A 27,108-nucleotide genomic window follows, 5' to 3' on the forward strand; every position below is an offset into this window, starting at 1 on the left:
TGTAGGCTAGCTGCAGCTCTTTCTCTCTGGATCAGAGTTTTTTCTTTCCATTCCTTCTGGGTCATTCATGTGGAGGAGTGGGCTAAAAGTTGGATCAGATATCTCAGTGTCTGATGTTGCTGCTGTATCTATTTGGGGGCTTTGGGAAAGGCACTTGTCACTTCGGGCATTCTTCTTGACTTTGGTCAACAGTTTGCCTTCTGAAGGAACCCTATGGATTTGTGCTTCAGAGGCCTTCAGTTAGAGGAGTAGTCTTCCCTTGTCCTGTTTCCAGGCTTGATGCCCTAGACCCTTTGCGAGGAAAAGAAGGCCTGGTCTGCGGTGGTGCTCATGGGTTTTGACATTAGCTAAGGACCATTGCCAAGCATGATGGTTCCGTTCCACAGGAGGTTATTTGGGGCCTGGCAGTTATTATGGGAGGCTGCTTTGCACTTATTCTATTTGTGGGATGTAGCTGTATTTTCCACAGCTCTCAGGAAAGGATGGCTCCTGTTCACATAGGCTAGGGAGGGTATGATCGTGGGTAACATACTCTCTGGAATGTAGAATCTCCTTGGACTCATGCTACAGGGCAGGATTTGGGGGCGAGGGATTTTCCGTTCACTTCTTTATTTCCCTCCCTACGTTTGGACTGCTTTGATACATCCCACTAGTCTCTGGATTCTTCTGCTTTGACTAAAGGAAAGAAAATTATCAGGTAAGGACATAATTTTACCTTCAAAGCCAACTTGCATATGCAGAAGGTGTCTTCAGTTAAATATTTATTCTTCTTTTTTTCCTAGAGGCCCAGTTGTCTGCAGCTTTCCCATAATCAAAGTCCTCAGGATCTGGGCCCTCCAAGGAGATCAGCATGAGATTATTTAGTGTGCTTTGATTCATGCGATTTCTCAAACATGACTTGATCCTTTTAAGTACTAGTGTAAAACCTAAAGTCATACAACCCAGCAGTATATATCACAATCGCAAAAATAGTGTAAAATACCACTTATGTGGAGCAATACACATCAGTATTGTTAAGTCCTTATCATTTAGGACATACTATACGGCCTCAGAAATGGAGCCTACGCACAGCAATGTAATCACAAGCTGAGACAATCCGTGTAGTTAAAATACTCCTGCTCCAATCATTGGCCACTACATACTTATTTAAAGTGCTAATTTTTAGCTTTTTTTGATAGATTTAGTGTTTAATTTAAGACTGATATAAGCCCTTAACCACTCAATACTGAAGAAATGATACTATAACTGTGATACTTTTTCAAAAAATCTTCTTCAGATACTGTGTGTATTATCCAGATTTGAAAAACTAGACCACAAAAACTTATCTGCTTTGTTTGTAGTCTTCACTGGCGGAGTCTTTATAATAAAACCTCGATACATGTCCATTTGCCAACGCAGCCAGCGTTTCGCGGGAATTACATACATCCGCTGCGTCAGGGCCACCGGGACATTAACACACACACCCACACTGAAAATAAATACAGAAATTAATACATTCACACTCAAGAACTGAATAGCACAAAAATTTTTAAAAAGTTAAATAGTACACCACTCACATCAGTGCATTCGGTCACAGCTTTTCAAACAGTGCCAAGATGGCAACTACATCTTTTTATAACCTGAGTAACGTAAACAGCGTGCTGACGTAACCAAAACGTGACACATGCACGCTTCACAACTCAAAGAATGGCAGTTAGTAAAAATGTTGCCATTCAAAGGACCTATTCAGACCCTTGGGCCAAAGAGTGTCTAATCTATTAATCCAGCGCTGTTCTCGTTGTGCAAGATAACGCCTAAAATCACCCCCTCTACTTCCCGGAATAACCACTTCCAAAATCAGAGCTTTTAAGGACTAAAACTCATGATCATTTTCAATACAATGTTTGGCCAAAGGTGCCCCAATTACTTTATTTTTGATGTTGCTTTTATGTTCGGTAAGCCTTATAGCTGTGACCGAATGCACTGATGTGAGTGGTGTACTATTTAACTTTTTAAAAATTTTTGTGCTATTCAGTTCTTGAGTGTGAATGTATTAATTTCTGTATTTATTTTCAGTGTGGGTGTGTGTGTTAATGTCCCGGTGGCCCTGACGCAGCGGATGTATGTAATTCCCGCGAAACGCTGGCCGCGTTGGCAAATGGACATGTATCGAGGTTTTATTATAAAGACTCCGCCAGTGAAGACTACTAAACAAAGCAGATAAGTTTTTGTGGTCTAGTTTTTCAAATCTGGATAATACACACAGTATCTGAAGAAGATTTTTTGAAAAAGTATCACAGTTATAGTATCATTTCTTCAGTATTGAGTGGTTAAGGGCTTATATCAGTCTTAAATTAAACACTAAATCTATCAAAAAAAGCTAAAAATTAGCACTTTAAATAAGTATGTAGTGGCCAATGATTGGAGCAGGAGTATTTTAACTACACGGATTGTCTCAGCTTGTGATTACATTGCTGTGCGTAGGCTCCATTTCTGAGGCCGTATAGTATGTCCTAAATGATAAGGACTTAACAATACTGATGTGTATTGCTCCACATAAGTGGTATTTTACACTATTTTTTTGATCCTTTTAAGGGCAGAAAAACTCCCTTTCACATTCAGCTGTGCTCACTGGGATCACTAGCCCAATATGAGCTAGTTTGGCTAAATTTGGAAATGACTCTGAGCTCTGATGTTGTTGCCATTTTTAGTAAAATTTGTTTTGGACTGAAGTGTTTGTATGATTGACTTCTGATCATTTTTGATGCAACTGTCTATTCTTGCCTGCTACTTTCATATTTTAAAATTGGAGGGCTACCATTTTTGGAGTAATGAGCAAAAAGAATTTCAGCAGACTCACTTGAATCTTGAGTTTCTGCATTGAAAACTTTTGAAAAGCTGGAAATAATTGGCATGACAGGGAATCTTGCATCTAGGTGCTTGACAACTGTCTCTAGGTATTTATCATATATTGCAATTTTGAATGCCATTACATCACTCTGTGTATAGACAATGCAGAGATCTGACCATTCTTCTGCCAGACAAAGATGAAGGCTTTGGAAAAATCTCCCAGGAGTGTCTTTCAAGTGCATAATGCACAATTTTGTGGCGAGCAAAATTGGCTCAATTTTGGTAAGATTGACATCTCTTGCCTTTGACAAGCCTTAGATAAGTTGGACAAGAAAGGTAATACATCTGAAAGCATCATCAGAGAGGAAACAAAATTGTACGTTTTAATACATCTGCTTGATCCTTCAGCTGTGATGTCATTTCGTTCAGTGGCCTCTCTTTCCGTGCCGCTATAACACTCATCATGCACTGTCGTAGTGACTGTACTGCAGAGTTATGAGACAGCCATCTAGTGCAGGGGTGCCCAATGCGTCGATCGCAATCGACAAGTAGCTCAGGAAGGCAACGTGAGTCGATCGCGGAGCCCATCCCGGGCTCCGTGATAGACTCGGGTTGCTGTCCTGATCTACGGAACGATCAGCCTTCCTCTCCAGTGTTCTTCCTATGGCCTTTTAGCTGGGCGGTCTGCCCAGCTGTCATCTGCCGCTGCTGAACATTAAAAAAACCCGGCTTGGAGATTTCAGCCCATAGCGAACTTATGCTCCGGGCTCTAACATGTGCGTGCCGGCTTCTCTTCCCTCCGAAACCGGAAGTTATGTCTGGGGGGGGGGGGAAGAAGGGAAGCCGGCACGCACATGTTGAGAGCCCTGAAGCAAGCGTTCGCTACGGGCTAATGCGGGAGACAGGTTAGTGAAGCATTTGTTCTTCTTCCTGCCGGGTCCTGCCTACTTTCTGTTTCCGCGAAGGCAGGACCCGGCAGCATTTCCCCCAATAGGTTGATCACGATCTTGGGCTGATCAGCCTTCCTCTTCCCGACGGCAGAATTGACGTTGGGGAGAGGAATGCTGGTTGGCCGAAGCAGGGAGAGCTTGGGGCCTGTTATTGGTGGAGTTTGGGTCCTGGTACCCTATGGCAGTGGCAGTGGCTTGGGGAAGGGCAGGGAGAAAGAAAGAAAAAGAGCAGGCAGGGAGACAGAAGGAAAGAAGAGAAACAGAAAAAAAAAGAAACGGAGGCAGAGAGAAAGAAAGGGCAGGGAAGAGGAAGGAAAAGTTGGGGGAAGGAATGAGGTCTGGAGGAGAGGAAGCATACAGGCTAAAAGAAGGGAAGAAAGATTGTATGCACAGTCAGAAGAAAGTGCAACCAGAGACTCATGAAATCACCAGACAAGGTAGGAAAAATGATTTTATTTTAAATTTAGTGATCAAAATGTGTCTGAATTTATATCAGCTGTCTATATTTTACACTAAGGACCCCTTTTACTAAATCGCAATAGAGGTTTTTAGCGCAGGGAGCCTATGAGTGTCGAGAGCAGCGCTGGGCATTCAGCGCAGCTCCCTGCGCTAAAAACTGCTATCGTGGTTTAGTAAAAAGGGAGGGGGGTATTTGTCTTTTTTTGTATGGTTGTTACTGAGGTGACAGTGCATAGAGTCATCTGCTTTGACCTCTTTGAAAAACCCCGGAATAGGAATGATAATTAACATTTTCTATGCGTACAGTGTGCTTTGTGGTTTTTTTTTAATTTTATTGTTGGTAGATCATTTTGACTTGGTCATTTAAAAAGTAGCTCGCAAGCCCAAAAAGTGTGGGCACCCCTGATCTAGTGTCACTGGCCATTTTCAGCTTAATCTGGGGAATGTTCAAAATATTTTGTATTCATCCTAACTGAAGAATTTTGGAAGAAATAGAACAGCTACCTTAAGATGTTGTTCAGTTTTGTTAAATAAGGTACGGCAGCTGCTGCTTGGGCACTTGCAAGGGCCAATCGATGGTTTACACAGTGGCAATTGACCAAGAGTCCAGATGTTTTATCTTTAAGCAGTTTTGCCACACCTTTCTGTTTCCCAATCATAACAGCTGCTCCATCTGACCCTAGTCCGACCAGATTAGTGGTTTTCAAGCCTAGTATGTCCATAGTCTCACTCAGTGTGTTGGTTATAGTCTCTGCTTTGCCATCACTCATATTGCGGGTTGATACAAAACTAATTCTGACCTGTTTAGTGACCTGGCAAACATATTTAATATAAATAATTAATTGTTTTACAACTGAGATGTCTGTGGTTTCATCATACAGAATACTGAAAAAATTTTCAGCGTGCATAATTTTCAGTATGTTAGACTTTATTTCTGATGCTAACACATCCAGCAGCTCTTGCATTATTCTTTCTGAGGTGTAATGTGCATTTTTACCAACATTGAGATGTGTTTTACTTTTTTCATGGTCCAGCATGCTTTCTTTTCAAATTCTTGTGCATGGCACATGTACCCAAGGTAACTCCCTCCTTGGGAGGTGTTTGTTTGAATATTTCATGCACAATGAGCACCACATACCTTTTTCTTTGACCATTAGCCAATCAAAATCTTTAAACCATTGTTTGTTTATGCCGGATAAGCGGTGCTTAGATTTATCAGTTGGCAGAGTGTGTGCTGAAAAGATTTCCCCTGATGGACCAACCTCGGCAAAGTCTTTGTCTGAAATTGCCACATCAGCAGTTGATGCTGCACCTTCATTAGTTTGTGGCGTCTCTTTTCTGAAATAACTGAGCAGTGTTGTTTTCTGAACAGTTTTTTTACTCATGTTGGTAAAATGAAAAGTACTTATGAATAAGAATTTTGAGTGGTAACGTGGGAGCCTATTGGATATTCAGTGCACACTTGCACTACAGCAGGGCAAGATATGAACAAAAAAATGAATGGCAGATGTGTCACTTTAACAGGAACCACAGTGAGTGCTACAAGGATTTTTATTTTTTGCTCTTCTGGGCTTAACCTGCCCCAAACACTCTGTGATGAAAGAAGAGGGAAAGGCACAGCCAAGTCTGGCCCTGGACTCTTTTTTTCCCCCCTTCTGAAGGACCTACTGCTATTAAATATTTCTATAGCGCTCTCAGATGCAGCAGCGTTGCACAGAGTCTCAAAGAGGAAAAAGCACAGCCAGGTCTGGCCCTGGACTCTTTTTTTTCCCCCCTTCTGGAGGACCTACTGCTATTAAATATTTCTATAGATCTACCAGACAATGCAATCTGCACAGAGTTAAAAGTAAGAAAATAGTCTCTGCTCAAAAGAGCTTACAACTTTTTTTCTCTCCAAAAACATCTTACTGAAAGCTTAGAGGGAAGTTAGAACCATCAACCTAACCCGCCCAAAACTTTCTTCCCCGTCCATCAGCACAGCGGGAAATAAAAGTTTGGACGTTGAAGGGGCGGACCTTTGGAGCGTGGGCGAAAATGTTTTAATAGGTCGATGTTACAAACACTATGCAAATTACCCTTCCCTGCTCAAGGTAAAGGAGTAGGGGCGGGGAAGGGGTAATTTGCATAGCGCGCCAAGGCGTTGGACCAATCAAAATACCCCTTGCCACGCTATGCAAATTACCCCTTCCCCGCCCCTACTCTTTCACCGTGAGCAGGGAAGGGTAATTTGCATAGTGTTTGTAACATCGACCTATTAAGTTAGTGGCGTGATTCATGGAAAATCCTTGTAGCAACGCTGTAGCACTTAATTCAGCAGACTTGCTTTGGTCGCTAATGCTGGTTCTTCTGCTCATGTTCAGTTAGATCTGATCTGAGTATGCTTGGAAGAACAGGCATTATCTGAAGTTTGCATGCTGAATTAAGATGCTGAAGATGCGGTTCAGGCAGGAAAGGTCTGTTCAGCTGCAAGTACGGGGTGCAGGCAAACCGGAAGAAGCAGGCGCTTGACAATTCATTTGCGAACCACTGGATGTCAGATCCCGGAACCAGTCCGGCGCGGCACAGTCTCTGCAGCTGCAAAATGACAGCCGGGCACTCGCCTAAATTAGCCGGGTGCAGGACCCGGCTAAAACACGGTAGGGAGAACACTGATGTCTATACCCCCAAAAAATATCCCCTGTATAGTATCAGTAGATCGAATTAATTGAATCAGTGGTTCTATTGATAGAGCAAATAATAAAAAAATCATGTTTTTCGTTCAGATGGGGGGCCCATCATTTTTTGACACCCCCCATCTGAACGAAAAACATGATTTTTAGTAACAAGCTACATGTCACACATGAGTACCTAGGAAAAGGCAGCATCTTACATTCTGCAGTGATCAGTACATCAATACACCCATTGTAAAACTAAACAAGCCAGACTAGTACAGATCAATCCTGCAGTCAATCCTAACAAAAAACCATGTCTTTCGAACACACAGAACACAGAAAACACCTTCGCCTAGTATGGAATATGTCATCACAAACTAACCCCTCCCCCTTTTACAAAACTGTAGTGTGAATTTTAGCCACGGTGGTAACAGCTCTGACGCTCATAGAATTCTGAGCATCAGAACTGCTACCACCACGGCTGTCGCTAAAACACGCTCCACAGTTTTGTGGGATAAAATAGAAATACATAGACAAAGGTTAAATTGAACCAGTAAGAAGTTGGACTTTGCATACAGTGCACCACAGAAACAGTGACACACATGTCTCCTAAAGCAATAAATAAATAGAAAGTTTTTGTTCTACCTTTGTCTTCTCTGGTTTCTGCTTTCCTCATCTTCTTGTAACTCTCTTCCTTCCATCCACTGTCTGCCGTCTTTCTTCCCCTATATGGCATCTTCTCTCCTTCTGTGCCCCTTTCAGAAACTGTATGCCTCCCCCTTCCATCTCTCCTTTCACCCCATTGGTCTGGCATCTCTCTCCTCTCCTTCCCTTCCCACACCTCTCCTCTGCAATCCCTTTCCCTTTGTTCCCTCATTTTCCTTTTCAGTTTATTTTCTGCATCTGTCTAGATTACGTTCTTACTACCCTCTCATCAATGTCCTTTTTTACTGTCTACCTAAAGCTTGCCACCTCTTTCCCTCACCCCTCCAGTGTTTCCCTAACTCAATCTTTTTTTCTCCATCATGTGCCCTCCTTTTATTTATCCCCTCCTTCCATCATGTACCCTCTTTCTCCAACCCTTCCATCTAGTACCTTCTCCTCTCTCTGTCCACTTCCATCTGTTCCCCTCTTTCTCTCCTCCCATTTCCTTCCTGCATTTGCTCCCTTATCTTTCCCATCTGCACTTCCATCCAGCATAGGCTCCCCACTACCATCCAATGTCTGCCCTTTCTCTCACCATCCACCCCTCTTCAATCAGCATCTTCCCACTTTCTCTCCCTCCAGTATCCTTCCCCCTTATGTCTCTCCCCTTTCTCTGTACATCAATTCTATCAGCACCCTTCCATACCACCCTGCCCACTTTCTTTCCCTCCACCACTCTTCCATTCCAGCAATCCTGCTCCTTTCTCTCCTTTCATGCAGCAAGGTCCCACGATGATTGTAGCTGCTGGCTGCCAGTCCACCCCACTCCAACGTACTTGCTCTGGACCGGACTCAGCAGCCGCATGCTGGAAGGTCCCGTGCTGACTCGTCTGCTGGCTCTGCTCCGGAAGAAGTAAATTACGTCGGAGGGGGTGGATCCGGCAGACGCAGGGAGTTGTGGCAAACTCCCGCAATGACTGCGTCTGCCGGGTCCACCCCCTCCGACGTAACTTACTTGAGCCGGCAGACGAGTCAGCGCGGGACCTTCCTGCACCTCAGTACGGCTTCCGACTCTGCTGCAGAGAAAGTAAGTCAGAGGTAACGTGACCATTTATTTTTTTTATCAAAAGAGGACATCTATTAATTGACTGTGTATCCTTTCTTTCTTTGTGCACTCAAGCACTCAAGCCCAACAATTGTCCCTTTCTATTCCCTCCCTCCTTCCTTCCCATGTCCTCAGTGCCCCCAGTGCCTCCGTCCCGTGTCCATAGTGCCCCCAATGCCTCCATCCCGTGTCCATGGTGCCCCCAGTGCCTCCTTCCCGTGTCCATGGTGCCTCCAGTGCCTCCTTCCCGTGTCCATGGTGCCCCCAGTGCCTCCTTCCCGTGTCCATGGTGCCCCCAGTGCCTCCTTCCCGTGTCCATGGTGCCCCCAGTGCCTCCTTCCCGTGTCCATGGTGCCCCCAGTGCCTCCTTCCCGTGTCCATGGTGCCCCCGTCCTGTGTCCATAGTGCCCCCAGTGCCCCCGTCCTGTGTCCATAGTGCCCCCAGTGCCCCTGTCCTGTGTCCATAGAGCCCCCAGTGCCTCCGTCCCGTGTCCATAGTGCCTCCTTCCTGTGTCCATAGTGCCCCCAGTGCCTCCTTCCTGTGTCCATAGTGCCCCCAGTGCCTCTGTCCTGTGTCCATAGTGCCCCCAGTGCCTCCTTCCTGTGTCCATAGTGCCCCCAGTGCCTCTGTCCTGTGTCCATAGTGCCCCCAGTGCCTCCTTCCTGTGTCCATAGTGCCCCCCGTGCCTCCTTCCTGTGTCCATAGTGCCCCCAGTGCCTCCTTCCTGTGTCCATAGTGCCCCCAATGCCTCCTTCCTGTGTCCATAGTGCCCCCAATGCCTCCTTCCTGTGTCCATAGTGCCCCCAGTGCCTCCTTCCTGTGTCCATAGTGCCCCCAGTGCCTCCTTCCTGTGTCCATAGTGCCCCCAGTGCCTCCTTCCTGTGTCCATAGTGCCCCCAGTGCCTCCGTCCTGTGTCCATGGTGCCCCCAGTGCCCCCGTCCCATGTCCATAGTGCCCCCAGTGCCTCCGTCCCGTGTCCATAGTGCCCCCAGTGCCTCCTTCCTGTGTCCATGATGCCCCCAGTGCCTCCGTCCTATGTCCATAGTGCCCCCGTCCTGTGTCCATAGTGCACCCTTCCCATGTCCTTAGTGCCCCCAGTGCCTCCTTCTTATGTCCCCCCCCCACTGCCTTCCAGATTTTGGCCATCCCCAAAGCCAGACTGCCTGTCTACCTATCTCCCTCCCTCCCTGCCACGCTAAAGCCAGTCAGCTTACCTGCTACATCCTGCCTTCCCTGCCGCGGGGAGAAAAAAAAAAAGCGCGTCTCCCCTTCCTTTCCCCTGGTCCGCGCCTGCAATCTTACCTCCCCCTGCTGACAAAAATTCTTTCCGACGTCAATTCTGACGTCGGAGAGGACGTTCCGGGCCAGCCAATCACTGCCTGGCTGGCCCGGAACGTCCTCTCCGACATCAGAATTGACATCGGAAAGACTTCTTGTCGGTGGGGGGAGGTAGATTGTAGTGGCGCGGCCGGGGGAAAGGAAGTGCAGGAGGACCCGAACCTGGCCAGCTGTGCACCCCCCCAAGCGTGCACCCGGGGCGGACCTCCGTACGCCACTGGTGACATAACACATCCTTGTCTTGTGCCTCTAAATAATTCAAATTCTATTGTATAGGCTTCATTAATATATAAGTGTGCTAGTGGTTTGTTATACAATGAGCTAAGCCAGCCAAGATATAATTTAGGGAATTGCATTACATTACATTAGGGATTTCTATTCCGCCATTACCTTGCTGTTTAAGGTGGCTTACAAAAGATTTATAAACGGGGGTTACAATGGGAGAACGATTGATTTACTAGAGTGGTAAAAAGTAGATCTTTTGACATTTCTCGGGTTGTTAAGAGTAAGGCGGCTTACTAGAGATTTAAAGGGGGTAACAATGGAATCATAATTGTCATTACTAGGGAAGAAAGGAGTAGATCATTTGTCAATTTTAGTGTTATTAAGAGTACGTGAAGTTAGGGCTGCTTCAGGAATTTCTTGAAAAGTATAGTTTTTATTTCTTTTCTGAATGTCTTGTAGTCTGGGGTGGTCATCAGAAGGTTGGAGATCTGGTTGTCCAGTCTTGCGGCTTGAGTGGCTAAGAGGCCGTCGTGTAGTTTTGATCGTTTTACTTCTTTGATCTGAGGAGGTATGAATGGGGAATGCGTTTTTCTGTGTCTGGTTGTGGATGCTTGGATGAAGCGGTTGTTCAGGTAGGGTGGGCTGTCTTTGTTTAGGATTTTAAATAACATGCAGTAGAATTTAAATTGTATTCTTTCTTGGATTGGTAGCCAATGTGAGTTGATGTAAGCTTCTGTGATATGGTCATGTTTTCTCAATGAGTAGATGAGTCTCAAAGCTGTATTTTGAATAGTTTGTAGTTGTCTGGTCATAGTAGCAGGGCATGGAAGGAAGAGGATTTTGCAGTAGTCCAACAGTCCTAGGATTAGGGATTGTACTATAAGCTGGAATTGTGTTCTTTCAAAGAATTTCCGGACTAGTTTCAGATTTCTCATGATTGCGAAGGATTTTTGTATTGTTTTATTTATTTGCAGTTGCATGATACAGCATCTGTCTATAGTCATTCCAAGTGATTTTAAGGTGGATTGGATGGGATAGTTGATTGAGTTGAGTTCTAAATTGGTTATGGTTTGGACTTTGTCATTTTCGAGGAGGATGAATTTGGTTTTGTCTGGGTTGAGTTTAAGTTTGTGATCTTTCATTCAGGTCATAACTGTTTCTAGTGTTCGATGTAGTGTGTTTGTCATGGTGGACTTTGGCTGATCATCCGCGTATGAGAATGGTAATGTCATCCGCGTAACTATAGGTGGTTATGCCTAGATTGTCCAGATATGTTCCGAGAGAGGCAGTGTATAAGTTAAAGAGGGTAGGGGATAGAGCGGATCCCTGTGGTACGCCGCAGGGGTTTGACCAAGGTTCTGATTTTTCTTTGTTTGATTTTACACTGTAGATTCTGGATTTTAGGAAGCCTTCAAACCAAGAGTGTACTTTATCTGAGATACCTATTGCATCCAAGATTTGCAGAAGGATGTTATGATCAACTAGGTCGAATGCTGCAGTCAGGTCCAGTTGTATGAGAAGCATTTTTTTTCCTGTGCTAAGGTGTTGTCTGATTGTGTCTATAAACTCTGTGCTGAAGTTGGTTCTGAAGCCTGATTGCATGGGATGGAGTAAGTTATGGTCATCTAGATAGTTGGTGAGGAGTTTGGCTACTAAGCCTTCTGTAAGTTTGACGTATAGTGGTATTGAGGCAATAGGTCTGAAGTTGGATGGTTGGTCTGGTGGTTCTTTTGGGTCTTTTTGGATTGGGGTGATGATGATTTCGCTGAGGTCAGTAGGGAAAATGCCGTCTGTGAGCATGGTTTGAATCCATTGTAGAAGTAGAGTACGGAATTTTACACTGGAAGTAGTAAGGAGATATGAAGGGCAGTGGTTGAGGTCACAAGAGGCATGGCTGTATTTTTTGTAGAGTTTATTGAGTTCGGACCATTGTATGTTGGGGAATTGAGACAATGTTCTGTCTGCTGCAGTTGAATCTTTTTCTGTGGGGTGAATTGTGATTACGTTTAGGTGGAATGGGATAAAATTGAGGGTGGCTCTGGCGTTGGTAATTTTGTTCTTGAAGTGTTCTGCAAGTGTTCTGCTAAGAGGGTAGCTGAGGGGAGGGGGGTGTTGTTAGTGGTTGTGTAGGGTTTGGTATCTGTTAGATCTTTTAAGATTTGGAATAGTTTTTTGCAATCTTGGGTAGTACTGAAAAAAGTTTAAGGCCAGGATATTCTTTCAAAAGCTTTTTCTATGATGACTGAAAACATCAAGGTTGTTTCTAAGGTGTTCCCTACCTGATGAATAATATGTAAGTTAATTCTTACGTTATCAAATGTCTGTCTCCCTAAAACAAACCCCGATTGAACCTTAGTCACTATTTATGGCAATATTTCATGAAGCCAATCTGCTAATATTGTCATGAAGATTTTATAATCTGTCAAACAAAGATATAGGTCTATATAAGGCACATTTAGTGGGATCTTTTCCTGGTTTAGGAATAATGGTCACCGCTGCAAGCCTTCAAGAATGGGTAGTATAGTTTCCTCTTGGATTCCATTAAAGATCCTGGTCAACAGTGGTGCCAGATGTCCACCAAAAGTCTAATAAAATTTGTTAGTATACCTGTCTAATCTGGGAGCTTTTTCAAGGAGCAGATCTTTAATAGCCATGAAACAGATCATAAATATTGAGAAGTGTGTAATTTATTAACAGTAGCTGATGTGTTAGAAATCATCGGATTATTAAATTCAAAATATTATTGAGTTTTCTGTAATTTTTCATTTATGTTAGCTAGTTCCAAATTGTGTAATTGAATTTTGGTCTCATGGAGTTTTTGATCTATATCAGGCATCCCTTTACCCTGTGTTTTTCCATTTTGTAATCTATCACACAGCTGCTTTTCTTGCTGCATCCTCAATTTGTAAAGATATAATTTGTCTCCATATAGTTACTTTCAATCTCTCCCATAAAATGATGGATGAAATGTCTGGAGTGTCACACATTCCAAGTGAAGAAGGATTAGAGATAGGCGGTTGTTTTATACCTTTTATGCAGCTTATTTTATACCTTAGCAACCATGGACCTCTGAGGAAGGAGTGTTTCCGAAACACGGACTGTGTCAGGTCCTTTGGTTTGTTATAAGGTGGTATTTTTAACTGCATATTTGGTATAATAAACATTGCCTGCATCTCGTACATAGTTGCCTGCAGTTTGTTTTTTGTTTTTGAAATGTCTGGAGTTTCATTAATATCCAAATATTAGACTATTTGATTTGCTATAAATTCTGTATTGGTTGGACCTTTCAATAACCCAAACTGAAATTTCCAGTATTTTCTACATGTATTCAGACTAGATAATTAGAATTTTATTGGGATTTATATTTAAGTAATTTGTTAGGCAAAGCCTCCATTACCAAAGATTTCATTGTGCAGAACTTCCAGAGTATGTTTCATTTTTGTAAATATTACAGACTGTAATATTTGCTATAACTGAAAGTTTAATTTAAAAAATAAGTTCCTTCCATCTGCAATGATTAAGGTAAATTTAGTACTGTATATTGTAGTGGGCTCACACACTAGATTCTTACCAGGGGGTTTAAGAGTTTAGCCCCTGGGATAGAGCTGAGGGTTTTCAGTTCGCTGAATTGGACAGTTATATTTATCTGGAGTGTTGCTTGCCCTTTAATCCATGGGTTATTGGCATTATCCTTGGGTTTTTATTCAGTTTGCTCTTTCTTATGGAGTGTTATTAATGAACCTATTAGGTTTAGCTCTGGGTTCTTTTGTTAGTTGATCATCATAAGTATGCCTATTAATGTTTGTAATTTCTTTTTGTTTACTACTGTGACAAATCTGCATTTCTGTAGCATCATATTTTGAATGTTTATACAGGAAAAATGGGAAAGAAAAGAATAAATAAAATGAGAGGGTTTGAACTTTATGCCCAATGAGTTTTTACTTACAGTTCTAATCCTTAATACTATAAACCTCATAAATCTATTGTGCCAGTTAACTATTTTAAAATATCCATAATTGGTCATGAGAATTTTAACATACTAGGTATTTGTCCTTTGTTCCCTGTAAGCCAGTGGTCTCAAACTCGCGGCCCACTAGGTACTATTTTGAGGCCCTCGGTATGTTTATCATAATCATAAAAGTAAAATAAAACAGTTTCTTGATCATATGTCTCTTTAGCTATAAGTTACAATATTATTAAGATTTAGGCAAAAGGAAAGATTTATAAACTATAAAGAGTTTTACCTCATACAAAACTGTCATTTCTTTAATAAGACATTAACTAGTTTTTCTGAGGCCCTGCAAAGGGTTTGAGTTTGAGACCACTGCTCTAAGCTGAGCATATGAGCAATCGCTCATATATTCTAGGAGCGTTGCTCACAGGTTTTACATGGTCACTCACAAAAATACAGTAAAACCTTGGATTGCAAGTAACTTGGTATGCAAGTGTTTTGTAAGATAAGCAAAACATTTTATTAAATTTTAACTTGATAAACAAGCAATGTCTTGCAATACAAGTACATTTAGTATACACACATCACAATTGAGCTGATGGTTCTTCTCTCTCTGAAACTGCAAGAGTGTAGTGACTGCTCTAAATGAGCAAAGTCTTGCAATACGAGTACATACAGTATACATGCATCACATCATCACAACTGAGCTAATAATTTTTCTCTTTCTGACGCGGGAGTTTAGTGACTGTTCTAAATGAGCGAGGTCTTGCAATACAAATACGTACAGTATTTTGTATTAAAGTTTTTGGGTTGTGGAACGAATCGTCTTGAGCTTCCATTATTTCTTATGAGGAAATTCGCTTTGATATACGAGTGTTTTGGATTAGAAGCATGGTTTCGGAATAAGAACATAAGCAGTTCCTCTGCTGGGTCAGACCAAAGGTCCATCATGTCCAGCAGTCCGCTCATGCGGCGGCCCATCAGGTCCAGGACCTGCATATTAATCCTCTATCTATACCCTTCAATCCCCTTTTCCTTCAGGAAAACATCTAATCCTTTCTTGAATTATGTTTGCAAACCAAGGTTTTACTGTATTTGTAAATCTAGAAAATTGTTGGTTTTTAGAACTTGTTCACACAAAAACAAAATTTTTGGAACTTGTTACTCACATGAGAAAAAGTTTGCATGTACCTGGCCAGTCCTTAGAGGGAGAATTGTATTTGACCCAGATGGTTTGCATTTGGGGTGGTTGTGAAAACCTATGGACTAGAATAAGAACCACTACCCTATATTGTACCTTTGTTGTTACCTTTGTATCATGAGCCTTGCATCAGGGTGCTTTGGGATTAACAACTCTTGTGGGCATTAAGAGAAGAACATCTGAAAAGAAACAAAAGCATAGAGGAAGATCGTAAGGATTCATAGAAATGACATTGCTTTGTAAACTTTATTTTAACAAATTAAAAGGACAAAAGTTGGGAACTAGAATTTTTTTGAGGCTGTATTTTTAAACCCTCCTCTGTAGCCATTGCAATTTTTTTTGAATTTAAAAGCCAGAGGGTGTAGATGGTCTGGAGTAGGTTTTAACGGAGATTTTGGCAGTAGGAACCCAAGCACAGAACCGGGTAGAGCTTTGGATTCTTGCCCAGAAATAGCTAAGAAGAAAAAAATAAAAAATCTAAATTGAATCAGGTTGGGCAGACTGGATGGACCATTTGGGTCTTTATCTGCCATCATCTACTATGTTACTATATTACTATGAATGCCCAAGAAGAGTCAACTGTATAACACAACTAACATTCTGTTACATCTGCTCCAGGTACCATATGTGTGGTGATCAGTCCCTTCCTACAAACTGGACTTGCAGAAGTGAGAATACTTACAGCTTTGAGCACCTCCTGTATGGTGGCAGAACCCAGTGCACCCTTCAGTTTTTTCAACTGCGCAGAGGTGTTTTCTGATCTGTTCTTTGATATTTTTTTCTTTCTTGCATTTCAAGATCATTTTTCTGAGGCTTCAATTCCCTGAGACCCCCATTCTTGGGGATTCTCTGCCTGGGAAAGGACACAGGTTCACTGTGCCAGGCTACAGCTTTGCAGGGCAAGCCTTTGGGTGGACCTGGAGAACCAGCCTGCTGTGTTTCTTCTGCATATACTTCTTAGTTTCTCAGTTGCTTGAGTGCAGGCTGTGGGTGCCCTGAGTAAGAGCCCTCAGGGTATCAGGGTGCCGCCTGCATATTTACCCATCACTGCTTTGAGATCCCTGGGGGTGGAGGTTGGTGTTGGTCCGGCTTGTAGCTTGAAGATTCCTTGGTTTTGGAGAGTCACTGGAAGCATCTGAGGCAGAAAAATCCTTTCCACCTTTCAGCTGCAGGCACCAATAGAGAACTGTGAGTAAAACCACATTTATTCCTATGGGTGAATTGGAGTTGGTCAGAAAATCTCAAATTTGAGGGTTCCATGGTATTATATTTTAGGTCTCCCAACTCCCCAAAACCCCTATTTCTGTGTTTTTGAACTTTTGTAAAAGTTTCCATCGGCTGTTTTTGGCACGATTTTACTGGCAGTGGCCATCTTGGATTTCAAATGATCTTTTTTTCAAAAGCCTCTATCTGCCTAACCCCCCCCCCCCCCCCAGATTTTTCTGACAATCAAGCTGGGATGGACTCCACAGAGGGTGAGGACGTGAATTCATGTAAAATTTGTGGCGAGCTGCTGGTGGAAGAGTGTAAGTGGCCATGCTGTACCACACGTGAGGGAGGGGTGGGAGCCTCAGGCTTAGCCTCATCATCTTCCTGCATGGTTGGTAAACTGCTATGGATCCATGATATGGATAAAAAATATTGGCGGAATTTTTTTCTCACGATGATGCAAAGCGAAGGTGTGTGGCATCTGGGGACTCTGTGAGAGCCTAAGACTTGCAGGCTTCATGTATTTCCCCTGCATCAGCTTTCTCCCTGTAATTTGTGAATCTCATATGGAGCCTTTCTGACATGTCCAGGACAAGTGGCACAGCCATCAACCCAGGGAGCATCTTCTCCACCGGTGTCTGCGTCTTGAGTAAGCAAGCTTGCCCCTGGCTCCAGTGACTTTTCGGATCATGACAGGTCAGATGGAATGTCTGATTTCATACTGCTTTTGTCCCAGGATTTTGACTCGGTCCTAGATGACTCTGGTTCCCTGTTTGGACCCAGCAGCCAAGAGGCCTCCTGTGCTCCTGACCAGGGGGATGATCCTCATATCTGCCGCCTTTTCAAGTTGATCTTTGTCCACCATTTTATTTCTGATGTGGTGTTAGAATTGAATCTAGAAATGCAGCCTTCTACTTCCAAATGCACAGTCATGAGTGGTTTTAATGACTAGACCTCTTTCTTTCTGGTGCATCTGGACATTGCTGCCCTAGTCATGGAACATTGGGAGACCCCAGAGGGGTCCTTGCGGGTTGCTAAGGCCAAGGCTAAGCTTTATCTGAATTACAGCAGTTCTATGACCAGCCGAAGGTGGATTTGGTGGTCGCTCAGGTCACCAAGCCTACTGCTTTCCACATGTTGAAGGATGCTTAGGACTGCAGGATAGACATGATTCTTAAGGGACAGTTTGATGCTCTTGCTCTAGGAATTGGGGCGACTTTCGCCACCACTTCATTTGCTGTGCGGACCTACCACGACGGACTGCACTGCCCCCCCCCTCAGCGGAGGAGGATGCCTGCCCCCCATCTTGTATGAGAAGGAGTAAATTACGTAACTGATGCTCTCTACGACCTTAGGGTAATGAGAAGATGTCAGTTTATGCAGTCTTGGGCTTGCAGAACACTCTGGATCTGGCAGTGGGTGGGTGACTCAGCGTCCAAGGCTACCTTGAGCAGACTACCCTTTAAGGGGGAGATGCATTTTGGTAATGACCTTGGTGACCTTATGACCAGTGTGGCGGATCGCTGCCTTAAGTCTCTGTCAGAATAGGCCTCACCGATCTCCTGGCAGGAGTAGAAGTACCTTTCATTCCTCCCACTGCTCTTAGCAATACTACCAGGGTCCCTCTGCTCAGAGTTCCTGTCAAGGTTATCAACAGTGTTTCAGCAGATCCAGGCACCAGCAGGCTGCTGGGTCTCACTTCAACTCACTCTCCAAAAAGACACAGTGATGCCAGATTGCTGGCCTGGCTCCAACATACTGGGGGGCAGTTATTTGCATTTCTGGAGAAGTGGGGAAAAAAATATCTCCTCAGATCAATGGGTACTGGATATCATCTGAGAGGGTCAAAAGATCGAGTTTTATCACACTCTCATGGATTTGTTCCTCGGATAAGGAGATCAGGTCCAAGCCACTCTCCAGAGACTTCTAGACATTCGGGCCATAGAGCTGGTCCTTTATGACGACTCTGGCTCGTGCAGAAATTCCAGATACTTAGTCATGCCAAAGAAAGACACAGAAGACTGGAGGCCTATTTTGGATCTCAAGGCAGTGAATGCGTTTTTGAGAGTCCCTCATTTCCACATGGAGACAGCCTATTCGATCATCGCCGCTGTAGCTTCGGGAGAATTTCTAGCCTCTCTGGACCTCACAGTAGCATATCTGTACACTCCCATCTTTCCAGACCACAAAAGATATCTATGGTTCCACATACTTTAGCAGCATTTCCAGTTTGTGGCTCTCCTGTTTGGAGTGGAAACAGCCTACCCTACACAGTCACCAAGGTTATGGTGGTGGTTGTGGCTCACCTCCAGTGCGTGAGGATTCAAGTTCACCTTTATCTGGATGACTGGCTAGTCAGAGCCCTGTCCAGGCAGAAGTGCAAGCTGGTGGTGAGTCAAGTAGTAGAACCACTCCAGCATTTGGGCTGGATTGTCAACCTCAGGAAGAGCCATCTGGTCCCTGGTCCCGACCCAGTATCTGGAGTACTTAGACATTCTCTTTGACATGCTTTGTGGGCAAGTGTTTCTTCCTGAGCCATGAAAACAGAAGATCAGGAGACAAATTCTGTCTTTCTTGGAAATGCAAACTCTGACTACTTGGCGTTACCTTCAAGTGCTGGGCTCTATGGCAGCCATGCTGGAGGTTATCCCCTGGTACAGAACTCATATGTGACCTCTACAGGACTCTCTTCTGTCCCAGTGGTTTCCGCAGAGACATCCTTTTCAAATGTCTGCAGAACACTGGAAAGCTCATCTTCTGGGTTCCCTCTGCTTCCATTGCTGTGCACCTTTTTGGAGTACTTTCTATTTTGCACTGGTACCTTTTTTGCTTGTGTGTGTGTTCTCTTCTGTGCCTGCTGTATTCTCTTCTGTGTCTGCTGGCTGGCCTCTGTGTCTGCTGCGTCTCCTGTGCCTGGTTATGTGTCCTCTGTGCCTGTTTGGTTGTGTGCCCTCTGTACCTGCTTTGGTCTCCTTCTGCTTCTCCTTTTGCGGTGGTTCGTCCCTTCTCAAGGCCCTTTGCAAAGGTGCTCTCGCTAAGGCGAGCATCTTAACGCTCGCCTTCAATGCGTTCCGAACGGCTGGGCGCCGTTGGCCCCTCCCCTTTTAAGGAGCTACAGCTTTAGCACCTTGGGGTTGTGGGTTCAAACCCTGAGCTGCTCCTTGTGACCCTGGGCAAGTTACTCAGTCCTCCATAGCCCCAGGTACATTAGATAGATTGTGAGACCGCCGGAACAGGTAGAGAAAATGCTTGAGTACCTGATTGTAAAACTGCTTAGATATCCTTGATAGGCGGTATATAAAAAACTAATAAACTTGAAACTTGAGATCGATTGCTTTGGGACTTCTCAAGAGTACACTGGGCTCAGCTTCCATATGGGAAGTGCTCAAAGCTGTAAGTATTATCACATTTGCAAGTCCAGTTCACAGGAAGGGAATGATCACTACACAAATGGAATCTGTAGTAGATTAACAGAAAAAAGATTATCCAAGTAAGAAACTAATCTTTCATTTTCTGTGTTTCTTCTTGTTCTTCCTTTTCTTTAAATGGCAAGCAAGCAAGAATCCTGTTTTTTTGTTCTCAACAGCTGGTGGAACTGGAGGTGACATTACCGGGAGAAGGAAAAGACCGAATATTTAAAGTGGCCATAAAGTGGATAGCCTGTGTGAGTCTGCAGGCTTTACATGAAGCTCTTTCTGGACGACTGCCAAGTGTTCCTTTTGAAACTGTCCAGTCCCTAGATGTAGTAATGAGACATTTACCCTCTATGAGGTGAGGGCAAAACTATAAATCTCATTTGTAATGCTGAAATGCTATTAAAGATTGTTCTTTTATAAATATAATAGTGTAACTATACGTATCAATGAAATCATCCAGTGATGCTGACATGGACAGTATTATGGAAAAGCCTAAAAGGTTTTATGAGCATGCAAAGGATCTCCTGATAAGTTGATGCCATTCAAGGTTTTTCTCAGGCCTTTCTGTAACTGTGGATCCATAAGTGATACTTTTGGCTTGTCTGAGAGAAAATCTTTCTTCATTGTGATTGTGTGTTCTCTATTGCCTACTCCTTTTTTTTCTCTCTTTTTATTTCTTGGTAATTTAAGCTCAAAAAGCTTTCTTTCCTCACTTGTCAACAATACCAGCTGCTGTTTGGTCTTCCTTCCTCCTTTTTTAATACTGAAATATATATAGTCTGGGCTTCCAGGATGGTATTCTTGAATAACATCCACACCTGATCCAAAATTTGACCTTTGCAATTGCTCCTCTGAGTTTCTATTTTTTTACCAATCTCCTCGTGTTACATAGTCTTTTTTTAAAGTTAAATGCTATTGTATTGGATTTCCTGTGTGAACTTACTGTAGGAATTATACCAAATCTGATCATGTTATGATCACTTTTATCAAGTGGCTCCTGCACTAAGAATTCAGAACATAAGAATTGCCGCTTCTGGGTCAGACCCAGTGGTCCATCGTGCCCAGCAGTCCGCTTCTGCGGCAGCCCTTAGGTCAAAGACCAGTGCCCTGAGGTTAGCCTTACCAGTCTAGCCTTACCTGCGTACATTCTGGTTCTGCAGGAACTTGTCCAACTTTGTCTTGAATCCCTGAAGGGTGTTTTCCCCTATAATCGCCTCCGGAAGAGGGTTCCAATTTTCCACCACTCTCTGGGTGAAGAAGAACTTCCTTACGTTTGTACGGAATCTATCCCCTTTTAACGTTAGAGAGTGCCCTCTCATTCTCTATACCTTGGAGAGGGTGAACAACCTGTCTTTATCTACTAAGTCTATTCCCTTCATTATCGTGAACATTTCGATCATGCCCCCTCTCAATCTCCTCTTTTTAAGGGAGAAGAGGCCCAGTTTCTCTAATCTCTCACTGTACGGCAACTCCTCCAGCCCCTTAACCATTTTAGTCACTCTTCTCTGGACCCTTTCGAGTTGTACTGTGTCCTTCTTAATGTACGGCGACCAGTGCTGGATGCAGTATTCCAGCTGGAGGCATATCATGGCCTGGTACAGTGGCATGATAACCTTTTCCGATCTGTCTATGATCTCCTTCCTAGCATTCTGTTCGTCCTTTTCGTCACTGTCGTGCATTGCACAGACGGCTTCATCGACTTGTCAACTCCCAAGTCTCTTTCCTGGGGGGGGGGGGGGGGGGGTCTCTCTGAGTACTGCACCGGACATCCTGTATTCGTGTATTAAATTTTTATTACTGACATGCATCACCTTACACTTATCCACGTTAAACCTCATTTGCCATGTCTCAGCCCATTTCTTGAGCGTGTTTATGTCACGTTGAAGGTCTCCGTAATCCTTCTGCATCTTCACTACTCTAAATAACTTTGTATCATCCGCAAATTTAATCACCTCGCTCGTCATACCAATTTCCAGATCATTTATAAATATGTTGAAGAGCATGGGCCCAAGCACCGAACCCTGCGGCACTCCACTCCGAGTATTGTCCATTTACCCTCACTCTCTGTTTCCTATCCGCCAACCAGTTTTTAATCCACGTGAGTATTTCACCTTCGATTCCATGACTTGCAATTTTTCAAAGTAGTTGTTCATGCAGGACCTTGTTGAGCGCCTTCTGAAAATCCAGATATACAATGTCGACTGGGTCACCCTTGTCTATCTGCCTGTTAATTCCCTCGAAGAAATGCAGCAGGTTAGTCAAGCAAGATCTTCCTTTGCTGAAGCCGTGCTAGCTGGTCCTCATCAGATTGTGTCTGTCAAGGTGATCAATGATGCAGTAATTTATCAGCACCTCTACCATCTTTCCCGGTACCGAGGTCAGACTCGCCTATCTGTAGTTTCCCATATCTCCCCCTCGAACCTTTTTTGAAGATCGGCTTAACATTTGCCACTTTCCTGTCTTCCGTAATACTTCCTAATTTAATCGACAGATTGGCTATTAGTTGAAGCAGTTCAGATATAACCCCTTTCAGTTCCTTGATTACCCTCGGATGGATGCCATCCGGTCCCGGGGATTTATCGTTTTTAAGCCTATCAATATGCGTGCCTACCTCTTCTAGACTGACCGTCAACTCTGTCAGTTTCCCGTCTTCGTTTCCTGCGTATAGCCTGTCGGCTTCCGGTATGTTGTGTGTATCCTCCTCGGTAAATACAGATGCAAAAAATGTGTTCTGTTTGTCTGCATGGCTTTGTCCTCCTTTTGCACTCCCTTTATTCCCTGGTCATCCAACAGCCCCACCGCTTCCTTTGAGGGTCATTTCCCCTTAATATATCGAAAGAACGGCTTGAAGTTTTTTGCCTCCTTGGCTATTTTTTCCTCATAGTCTCTCTTGGCCCCTCTTACCGCCTTATGGCACCTGCTTTGATATTTGTGCTCCAGTTTTCATCCGTTTTTTACCTTTTCCATTCCTTAAACGAAGTCTTCTTGTCTCTGATCGCTTCTTTCACTGCCACAATGAACCACGCCTGTTCCTTGTTCTTTTTCCTCTTGGAATTAGAATTACTTCGCTGCTTGTCAGTTCCTGAAGCAGCTGCTCCATAAAGTAGTCATAGAAATATGGTGGCAGATAAAAGCTAAATGGTCCATCCAGTATGCCCATCCGCAGTAACCATTATCTTTTCCTTTCTCTAAGAGATCCCATGTGCCTATCTCATATGTTCTTGAATTCAGATACAGTTTCTGTCTCCACCACTTCTTCCAGGAGACTGTTCCATGCATCTACCACCCTTCATCCTATACCCTCTCATTTCAGAGCTTCCTTTCAAATGAAAGAGACTCTACTCATGCGCATTTATGCCAGGTAGGTACTGAAATGTCTATCATATCTCCCTATTCCTTAGCAACAGCAGCAGATAAATCCAGAGACCAATGGCATAGCACACATCTACCTACAGGCGGAGATAGAGAAACTGATTAACAGGTGGTTCTTTTGTTTGGCACTCCTCCTGTATCTTCAGTATTCTCTATCTCCCAGCAGGAAATGGCCGCTATTCAACTAGCTCCTGAATTCTGGCTGTGACTGAAAAATTATTTTCTCCTGTTGAGGTTTCTCTTCAGTGAGATGACAATTTTATTTCTCCTGTTGAGGTTTCTCTTCAGTGAGACAGGGGTGTCCGGCTGAACGGTGCCGGCTTTAAGGGTTACACCTGGGCCCCCCCAGGTCCCTGCCTCACCCTCCCTCCATTGCTAGAGGGTCTGACTGGGTCTCGATTTTTTTTCTTCTTTCCCTTCTATGTTAAAAAAAAAAAGGGAGACCACAGTTGCTACATTCTGCCCTGTTATTGCTGCACAACCAGCTGTTACTGGCTTCAACCGGCCCTAACAACAAGCTTGTGAGTATGTATGTGTTTTTTACTGTTTGAACTTCAGGTTCTGTTTGGGAGCCTTAGTACTGTGGGTTCGGTCAACGTATGTTTCAGGAATGGATAGTTTATTGAGGCTAAGTTTTATGACTAGAAATCTGTTGAGGGGGCCGGGACTTTCCCGCCCTTTGTATGCACGCGCTTGGTTTCCTTGTTGGTTACAGCGCGGCAGTAGCGGTGTGATTTCATGCTCGCACTTGTTCTCCTCATTGGGTTTCAGTGCAGCAGTAGTAGTCCTGTTTATTCTGAGGCTCTCTTTCGTCGGTGTTTGTCGCGGCCATGTGCAGCTGATTGTGCAGGTGCTAGTTTATAGCAGCGTGCATGAGATGGGATATTTTTTTCTGATGCTGTGGGAAGCACCGCACCGTTCTTCTAGTTATTCCCCAAGTCTGATTTTCTTTCTATGCAGGCCGCAGCAGGGTAAATTTTGCGGGGCTTGAATCTGACCATGTTTCTAGGAGCGTTGATGCAGTGGCCACGTGTCGGTGAGAATCAGGCGCGTGCTTGGGTCTCCGGCAATGGCGGGGAGAGCTGCAGCATTCCGGTAGTTTATTTCCAGCTGACTTTGGTCAGGGTATGCCGCGGCTTCTCTCCTTTCCAGTTCAGACAAGTTGTACATGTTTCACCAGCTTTGGGACAAGCTTGGGCAGATTTATATGTCTATGTCTGTATTCCTGCTTTATTCACTTGAAGGAAGCTGTTAGTTTAATTGGACTTTGTGGTTAGCATTCAAGGGGATTACCAGAGAGACTCTGACCTGTGCTAGGTCACCCAGTCTCGGTTTGTCTCCGGACTGGGTCGACATATGGCAAATCATGGCACAGTGAGATCAGCAGTAAGATAGTGCCCTGTATTTCACAAGGGTATCTCATTGTCTCTCTTGGGGTCCCTGCAGATTGAACCTTTGTCTGTTGGTAACTGTCCTTCTTATTTGGGCTTCTGTGCTGCGCTGCATGGGTCTAGTAGTGGCATAGGATATATATGCCTAAAGGTAGTACAAACAGTTTCCAAGTTCAGGCTGTCTGTATGGGCGTAATGACACTTTGCATCTTCCTGCAGCTAGGACTCTATTTCTGAGGGGGCCTTGACTTCAGATTTCCATGCTTATCACGCTGGTTTCTCCTGTCGCCATTTTCTCATTGCACATGCTAGACCAGTGGTCTCAAACTTGCGGCCTGGGGGCCACATGCGGCCCTCCAGGTACTATTTTGAGGCCCTCGGTATGTTTATCATAATCACAAAAGTAAAATAAAACAGTTTCTTGATCATATGTCTCTTTAGTTATAAATTACAATATTATTATTAAGACTTAGCCAAAAGGAAAGATTTATAAACTATAAAGAGTTTTACCTCATGCAGAATTGTCATTTCTTTAATAAGACATTAACTATTTTTTTCTGAGGCCCAACAAGTACCTACAAATCCAAAATGTGGCCCTGCAAAGGATTTGAGTTTGAGACCACTGTGCTAGACGGACCCCCCGACCAGACAGGAAGAGCTGTACAGCTCCTTCTAAACAGGAGCCAGTTACCTATTCTATCAAACCCGCGGAGGAGCATGCGCTATGTGGCTGTTAGCCTCATCCCTGAAGCTCTCAGCGGTGTAAGCTTTGTCTTATATCTATTAAGATGCTGTTGTTTTCCACGGGGCGGTAGATGCAGCATCCTGATTGTGTCTAGTATGTATTCACTTTAAAGGACATACATATTTCACTCAAGTTGCATGGAGTTAGTACTGTTTTCATGGTTACAGTATAATACTCTTTACATTGTGAAACTTGATTTTTCCTAGGAGAATTTCTTTCTTCTTACAGATCCTACAGTTCTCATCCTGCTGTTCCCTGACCTTCTGCACTTCATTCTGAGGGAATCTTAACTTCTTCCAATGACTCTTCAGGCTTTCTCATGAGGGAGAAGATGCTATAATGTCAGGTTAGGGGGCTGTGAACATTTTTCAGGATGCTTGCAACTTTGCATCCTCCTCAGGTTTCTGGTTCGTTCTTGGAGTCTCTATGTTTTGTGTTTCCCTTTTAAGTGTTACAGGTCCTCAGGGCAGTTCTTGTAGTTCTTCAGGAACCAAGGGACGTTATTCCACTTACTGCATGGTGCCCAAGATGGGGGCATTGGGCAGGCTGGATCCCATTCTGCTGAATTAGTTTCTCAGAGTTGTACATTTCTGCAGAAAAACTGGGAGAATATTTACATTTTCACTATGGACTCCGAATCGGCACTAGGTTTGCTTGCCTCTCTTGGAGCAGCGCCTACCCAAGGCGTCACGAACATTTTAGAAAATGTGGGCAGTGGTACCGTTTTGGCACTACCAGGCGATTCACCTACTTTCTTCTTGACTGACTGCTTGATTCGGATGTCTTCCAGTCGGGCCATTTGACTGACATGAAAAGGGTGGTTTCTTTTCCTCAGTTCTGTGGACATGAATCTTCGAATTTGCATAGCGCTCTTGTCTCCTGTACTATTTATAGGTATATCGGGGCGATGTTTTTATTCATATAGGAGAGAAATGTATTTCTTCCCCGAGACTAGGGCGATGGGTCACAGTCTCAGGTTTGCATTCTTCTTCGGTCACCATGACTAAGAGTATGGGAAAGCGTCTTTACTGCTTTCTGGAAGGTCAGTAGGTTATCAATTGCCCTAATGACAGGAGGGTATTGATTTCATAATTTAGGTATGCTATATGATCGCTTTTAGGCTGTCTCTCGGTTGAGGCTGTTTGCTGGAGGGTTGGAATGTCTGAGTTCCAATTGCAAACAGACAGACCGTTGAGAATGATTTATTGGGAGTTTCTTCGTTACATAGGTGTCATGTTGTGGAAGCGTTTAAACCCTAATACTAGTTGTTTGAAGATATTGTGCTGTTGTATTGGGAACCAGTGGAACTGGATTAGTGCTGGGTAGATATATTCAAAAGGGCCAAGGTTTTTTAGGAGTCGCACTGTAGCATTTTGGATGCTTTGTAGATGGTTCTGCTTTTTGACCAGTAGACCGGTGTAAAGACCATTGCAATATTTATGTTGAAGACCATGCACCATTTTGGTAGCCTTCCTCAAGACCATCCTTTTTATATCTTTTTGAAGGTGTGGCCTCCGGAATTGTACACAATATTCTAAATGAGGTCTCACCAAAGTCTTATATAGGGGCATCAATACCTCCTTTTTCCTACTGGCTATACCTCTCCCTATGCACCCTA

At 43.9% G+C, this 27,108-nt stretch overlaps 1 protein-coding gene across 5 annotated transcripts in view; it reads left to right on the forward strand.

The window, feature by feature from the left end:
* Positions 1-27,108, forward strand: part of AGO2 (argonaute RISC catalytic component 2) — a 312,251-nt gene that overhangs the window by 100,135 nt on the left and 185,008 nt on the right. For all 5 annotated transcript variants that reach the window (XM_033934274.1, XM_033934272.1, XM_033934270.1 and 2 more), the window contains one exon: positions 20,153-20,337. In XM_033934274.1, coding sequence (XP_033790165.1) covers positions 20,153-20,337 — 185 coding nt within the window. The remainder of the gene's footprint in view (positions 1-20,152; positions 20,338-27,108) is intronic.

Source organism: Geotrypetes seraphini, chromosome 2 (genome assembly GCF_902459505.1).
Source record: "Geotrypetes seraphini chromosome 2, aGeoSer1.1, whole genome shotgun sequence".
Classification (NCBI taxonomy): domain Eukaryota; kingdom Metazoa; phylum Chordata; class Amphibia; order Gymnophiona; family Dermophiidae; genus Geotrypetes; species Geotrypetes seraphini.